Source organism: Phasianus colchicus, chromosome 8 (assembly GCF_987193195.1).
Source record: "Phasianus colchicus chromosome 8, bPhaCol1.hap1.1, whole genome shotgun sequence".
Taxonomy (NCBI): Eukaryota; Metazoa; Chordata; class Aves; order Galliformes; family Phasianidae; genus Phasianus; species Phasianus colchicus.
The window spans coordinates 21,992,980-21,999,886 of record NC_143443.1 but is presented as its reverse complement, the minus strand read 5'-3'; the positions used below and the strand labels follow the sequence as shown (position 1 = coordinate 21,999,886).

The 6,907-nt window shown below is 47.8% G+C and overlaps 1 protein-coding gene across 1 annotated transcript; it reads left to right on the top strand.

Annotated features, from left to right (window-relative positions):
* Window positions 1–856: 856 nt before the first annotated feature.
* LOC116231795 (homeobox protein VENTX-like) lies at window positions 857–4,056 on the top strand. Its single transcript, XM_031597777.2, has 3 exons — window positions 857–2,327; window positions 2,462–2,658; window positions 2,758–4,056. Exons 1-3 carry the CDS (start codon window positions 2,111–2,113, stop codon window positions 3,058–3,060), a joined length of 717 nt encoding a protein of 238 aa, XP_031453637.2. The 5' UTR covers window positions 857–2,110; the 3' UTR covers window positions 3,061–4,056.
* Window positions 4,057–6,907: the final 2,851 nt, after the last annotated feature.

Here is a 6,907-nt window from a genome sequence, read left to right as displayed (position 1 = left end):
CTTCCTGCTTATCTCTGCAAAAGCCCAGGGGCATCAGTGTAAGCAGGTTTTTGACCCGTTGGCAATATCACCTGATTCTAAACACAGTATTTCTGAATCTCACTTTTGCATGAGGTTTTCAAACACCTGATGAATAATGCATATGAATAGAAAGAGCTTAAGAAATGCAGATAAAATTAAGCTAGCAGCTGCTAAATATTGTAGAAATCATTACATTCAGAAGTCATCTGCCATCTAGCCAGGATGCTTATACAATTTATGTATAATGGAAATGACATTTGGTTTAACCTTGTCACAGTATGATCAGTTTGTGTCTCTGAGCGCTCAACAATTTACACCATCTTTTGGCTGTGACATTTGCCTCAGTAAAATGCATTTAATGAACCAGCAGTGTGTAAAGATGTAATGTGTAGCTCAGATGGTGAAAATGTCTTCAAATTTGTAAAGAAATGATGTGACAGATGCACCAGTGTATGCTAAAACCTGAGATTTCTATTTTATAGATATATATGTCACGTATTCTTTTTTTCCAATCCAACAGCTTGCCAATGCCTTTATTATTGACAGAACATAAAGCTGGTGAAGTCCTACAGATAGACTATTTTATATATTTTATACTTATAAACATAAATATGTATTTATTATATGTATATATACAGCATATATAGTATCATACCATGTATGATTTATTCTTATATAATACTATGTAGGGGTAAGGGATGAAAATAACTGGGCACAAGGGACTTACTTATTTCCTTGGGGTGGGATTTAATGATGGCTAGATCTAACAACCGTATTCTGAGTGAACAGAAGGTTGAAATGTAGATTTTAGGAATCATAGATGAAGATGGTTTGAGTAAAAGTACTTACTGTATTAAGTAAAAAAATATATGAATTTATACTATTAAATTTGAAAATACTGACATATTTAGATGCAAACTGAATAAGTAGGAGGGGTTCAGTCTTTGATTCCCTACCTCACTGACAACCTAGGAAATAGAGCCTGAGAAATAAATTACGTTAACTATGACCAGAGAAGCAAATGCTGAGTCCAAGCAGCACTGGCAGAATAACAGAGCAAGCAATCAGATAGACAGCAAAGCATTGATGTTGTGTACAGGTGGCAGTGGATGGGTGTAAGGCGGAAATCTGCAGTACTGATGGGCAGATCAGATCTGCAGTCACAATTTCTGGAGGTGAGCTGATGTCAGACAGGGGTGGGATGGGCATCCATAAGGCACCAGAAACCTTTTGTCAATGTACTGCTGAGGCATTACTGCAACAGCCAGGTGTTGATGTACACAGAACCCAAAATGGAATGCAACACTTCTGAATAGCACACATAAAGTGATAAGGGGAAAGATGTGGAGAGTGGGATAGCAGAGAACTCTGTGGGACCTGTACAGCTGGAAAGATTGGGTAAGGAAAATATGGCACGAATTCTGTATCTAAAATAGAGCAAATTCTAAGGAATAATTGTCTTTTTCTGATTCTTTAGTTCAGAAAACTGCTTTATATAAGCAGCCAGGAGCCGGCCCGTACAACCCAGCAGCCTTGGCATTTACTTCTTTCCGGTTCACAACTTTTTCCTTCAGCCCCTTCTCTCTGGTGTCTATGCTGCGATGCTGCAGCCCCAGCAACGCGCAATGCCTGCCTCGGGCTGTCTCGGGAGCAGAGCGCTCAGGCCAGAGAAGAGGAGGCTTAGAAGATACGTTTAGACAGAGGCTCGTCTGCTTGAAATGAAAAAAAAACCATCTCTCGAAGACCCGGGTCCTTGCGCGCTCCCCCGGGGTGCATTCCCCAGTGCCATTTGAGGCTGCTCAGCACCATAAATGCCATTTGCATCGGGATAGGTTGCAACAGGAGCTGTAAATCACTGACGGTGGAGCGAACACCTCCAGGGGCAGACACGGCGGAGCCGGGCCTCCTCGAGCTGTGGCAATGTGTGAACGGTATCTTTTGTTGAGGGGGGGACTGATGGCAATTAGATGATACTTATCTGGCTCTTTGATGTGTATTTATACAAACAACGTTTTCCTCCGGGACTTGAGGTATAAAGGAATCGTGCTTCCTCACACTCTCCTTCTCGGCAGCTCCAAAACGCAGCAGGATGACCAAGGCCCCTTTCTCTGTGGAGTGGCTGTCCCAGAGCAGCCAGGCCCCCAAAAGTCCCACCCAGGGCACCCCGCACCGAGCATCGCCTTCGCCTGCCGGCCGCCGACTCGCCTCAGGCTCCAGACCCGGACTGAGCGAACGGAGCAAGGAGAAGGGCGCCGGGAAAGGCGGCAGGAGCAGCAGTGAGCCTTCGGCAACACCCCCCGCTGCAGGTAACCGCGGCCACCGGCTCACTCTGGGATGAGAGGGCTACCTGAACTGTGTGCCTCTCCCTGGAGCCAAGGAAGGGATTGAGGCGGACAGGCATCCCTCGGCCCTGCCTGACCTTTTTTTCTTCCATCTCCAGGTGCAGCGGGGCAACCACCAGAGGAGCGGGGCCGCGAGTGCTCGTGCCCCGAGGAGCCCAGGGGCGGCCGGCGGCTGCGCACGGCTTTCAGCGCCGAGCAGATCAGCACCCTGGAGAGCTCCTTTCAGAGGCATCGCTACTTGGGCGCCGCCGAGCGCCGCAAGCTGGCGGGCAGGATGCGGCTCTCCGAGGTGCAGGTGAGCGCGGTGCGGGGAGCCGGGTTGGACGATGGGGCGGGACGTGGCTGATAGTCTAGAACGGGATCTTAATTCTTGCCCCGCTCTCTTTTCCCTCAGATCAAGACCTGGTTTCAGAACCGCCGAATGAAGCTCAAGAGGCAACTGCAAGAGTTGAGGCCGGAGCCTTTCTGCACTCCACCGCTCCCTTTCAGACCTCAGGTGTCCCTGCCAGTCACCTACATGGCCCGGCCGCCACCTCTACCCGGGCATGAGGCTGCCCCGGGGGGCTTTGCCTTGGCAGCGTTGCCAGCACCTGCCCTGGACATCAGCAGTGCCTGCAGAGCACAGCCTGTGGGCTTCTGGGCAGCACCCTGCTTTGTAGGATACAGGGATCCCAGGGCTTTCTTGCTGAGTGTCTGACCCGCTGGTATGGACCATGACTAAGGAGAATTTGCACTAATAATAACTATACGTGGGCTGCCCCTGCCTGCATCTGCCTGCTGGAGTTCTGGTGCAGAGCTGAGCAAGATACTGATCGGCGATCCAGATCATGGACTTCAGGCCAAGCTGCCCATCAAGTTCAAACATAGTGGGGTAAATGGTAGCATAAATGGAATCACCTAACAAACCTTAACATTTTTTCAGCTTTCATCTGAATTTGTCACAAGGATCACAGAACTACTTATCCTGCCCTGAAAGAGCTCCTTCCCATTAAATGAAGCACAGTCCTTATTCTCTAGATCTGTCCTGGCCCTAGTAGAGAAAGAATAATCTTTCTTGTGTTGTACCTTGCAATTTACTGAGGTTACATACAAAAAGCATGAATTTCCCCCATTTCCTTATATGGCTGTCCAATCTCTCAGCTGCTTCCCGTATGGCACTTCAGGAGGGGGCTGTGCTTTTAGCAAGATATGTAGATATATCAGGAACTAGTTACCAGTATTTACTACTGGGCCCACAGTGACAGCAGAATTTGTAATGGAGACCTTGAAATAGCACGTAGATATGATTCTTAGGATATAAAAAGCGGCTTTCATATAAATATATGAAAATACCTCACCACAATTTCATGGGAGGCCTCAGTGGATTAACAAGGGCCTACTGCATAAAGCAGATCTTGGAAAGATCTTGAATCTTGGGATCCAGCCTTGCAACTTACTAGTGTCTCAGCATCTTGCATGTGCCTAATGGGGTATGAGGGTGATTGTCAAAAGAAATGCAACATTTCAAAGCTATTTTTCTCTAAATGGCAGTAAAGTTTGTTACCATTGTGCTGTGCACTTTTTGTTTGAATAATACTCCTGATTTGATAATGTCTGAAGATTTTATTAAAATGGCCTGATTTCAGGCTAGAGAAAGGGCTATGAAAAATGATCTTTGATTATGTGAATTGTTATAAATCTTCCAAAGCTGATTGTGAGCTAACATGAAAACAGAAATAAACATTTCCATCACTTCAGAGTTGATCTCTTGAGTTATTAGAAGATTTCTGGTGCACTTGTAATGTGGGCTCTTATCTTGAATGGTCTGAAGGTTCTCTGCTAGTCATTCTTGAACACAAATATTTCATTTTTATACAGGGATCACTCTGTCATTTGATTACATCCACCTGGTTCAAAGTAACGTGTATGTGCCTCCAAAGGCCATAATCCTTGATTTGAGTAGCTCCCACATTTGGAAGTCTCCTCAATATTTTAATCCATGCTGCACTTATTTAGTCTTTTGAGGTTACTATTTGCTTACAGATGCACTGTTAATGTGGCTCTGATGCAAGGGTTTCAGAAAAGCAGTAAGGTGCTTTTAGTTGCTATCGATTTTGCTGAGGCTTTTTAAGGAAGATATTAGAGTTTAAGGAAATTTGTTGAGAGGAGAAAAAAAAAATCCAACTGAATGTTTATTTTTCAAATTCAAATATTATTAAATGACTGTATTGATTTGAAGGAAAAAAAAGGGAGAGAAATCTGAAATTCTATTGCTCTCTCAAATGTCACTGGGAAACTGAGATGTCTCCAAAATGTTCTTCAATTGAGCAGAGACATTTTAGAGATAGCAATACACTCAAGATCAGTAAGTATACAAGTTATCTGGAAAGAAGAAAAAGAGGCAAAACTCCATTCTTAAGGGGACAAATGTGGAGTGGTTAAGTGGTCTTTTAATCATGTTCAGCACAGGAGGAACCCAGACGGTTTGCTCACTCCTCGGAATGCCATCAGAACAGCTCCTGGTGCTGTCTTAGGGCACACAACCCTCGGGGTGAGTGGCTGGGGCTGCTGCAACGCTGGGGAACAGCCTGGCCCAAACCAAATGGGGCCTGGGGGGAGAGAGGGAGGTGAAAGGTCTCAAGGGAGAGAGAACAATATGCTTCCACCCGCAGAGGGGGGAGGCATTTCCTAAGGATCCGGATTGACTGGGGGTAGAGGGTGATGGGGGTGGGATGAGGTGGGATGAGATTTGAGGCCCTGCAAACCTGGCTTAATTGCACCCTTCCACACCCAAGCATGGTTCTTTGGGGTAACTTTCCCCTCTGTGCAATGGCTTAGAATAGACCAGAGGCCAGTACAGTATGCGGTGCTGCAATTTAATCCTACTGGGGCTGTAGAGACAAACAGGGATGTGGAGCAGCCTCGGAGTAGAGGATGCTTGAGGAGTTGATGGACCTGAGTCCTGCAGTCACACAGGCAGGTCCTATTTGGCTTTCTGGGCTTGGTCTGGCTAGCAGGGGTAACCTGAGTGTATGAGCTGCAGAACTAACAGCGAGGGAAAAGCTGAGCTCTGGTCAGAAAGATGCTAATGATCACTAAACGTAATGATTCCTTGGCCACATATGTGCTCAACAAACACACACAAAGTCTTGCCCCCGTTTTGGCAGCCCCAGCTTGCAAATATTGTCCTATTCCCCAGCAAAACTGCTTCAATGAACACGAGGGGTGATGCTCGTCTGACTGAGCGCATAAAGCTATCAGAAGATCCCTACAAACATACGTTAACACCTATTCTACCCGCAAAAATCTTCTTTCTCTAGAAACTAACATTCCAGTGATCTTAAAATACTACACTGGGCCTCTGTGCTGGCAGCCTCTGGCTGGAGGCAGAAAAAAAAAAAAAAAAAAAAAAAAAAAGGAACGTGGCAGAGCGCTCCAGCCCGGGCAGTGCACGGGCCGCTCGCCCCGGGGCCGGCGGCACTCACGGGCACAGCAGGGAACCCGCACTGCTCCACCAGAGCGAGCTCCTTCATTTCAACACCCCTTTTGTGTCTTTAATCGCATCACAGCCACCACCCGGACAGGAATGATGCCGGCAGGACAAAGCGCAGCCTGCGAGCCCCCCGCAAATGGCAGGGCCGGGTGGCTGAGTTGGGAAGGAGCATTTTGGTGCTGGCGGCTCTCGAGGAAGGGGCTGTATAACCTGAAAACGGGACTCCCTGGGGAGGAAAAAGGGATGGGAGGGTAGAACGCTGACTTCAAAGCCTTTCTCCCTGCAGTGTGTGCGCAACTTGATTGAATTAGCGCCGCGGTAATGGCAGGGAGCCGGCTGCAGCCCGTGCGTTAACGCCTGTCCCAATTTGGCGAGAGCAACCAACAGGGGAACGGCTGGGAATAGGGCCGGCTGCCCCCCCGCAGCGCCCAGACACGGTGGAGCCACCGGCGGCACCTGTTAACGAACCAGGTGAAGTGATTCGGAGCTGTGTGCTAATCGGGAGGGATCTCGCACCGCCAGGCCATTATGTCTAATTGCGGCCCATTATCTCTTTCTTTGATACGTAATTAGACGCCAATTAACTTGATAAATCCAACCGAAACGAGGGGGGAGAGAAAGAGGAGAAATCTTTTAGTCTCAGTTCATTTTGTTGAAAGGTTTTGCCTCTTACTTTGTATAACTGTTCACTAATTTTTTAAGCCCTGACCTAATGTTGTTCTGTAAAGGCGTTTGGTAGGGAACTGATCTCGGCAGCGGATTGGAATTCGGGAAGTGAGGTGTTTAAGTTCCCATTTCAGCTCTCAGTTACTCTTCCTGGGCAATCGCGAACAGCTGCGGAGGTGTCACCGATCCCCAGGCAGCGCGGGATGGCGTGCGTGGGAATTGGGCTCCTGCTCCGGTTTGCACTGAGGCCATCTCGGCGCTTTGTCCCTCCGTTGCGCAAAGAGCTGAATGGGAATTCCGTGATAAATCGCTTTTAATGCAAAGCGCGCGTTTGGTCCCACAGTGCTGAATGAGAATAGCTGCGGCGTGTGAGCCGAGAGGGCGCAGCGCTCCGGGTGAGTCAGAG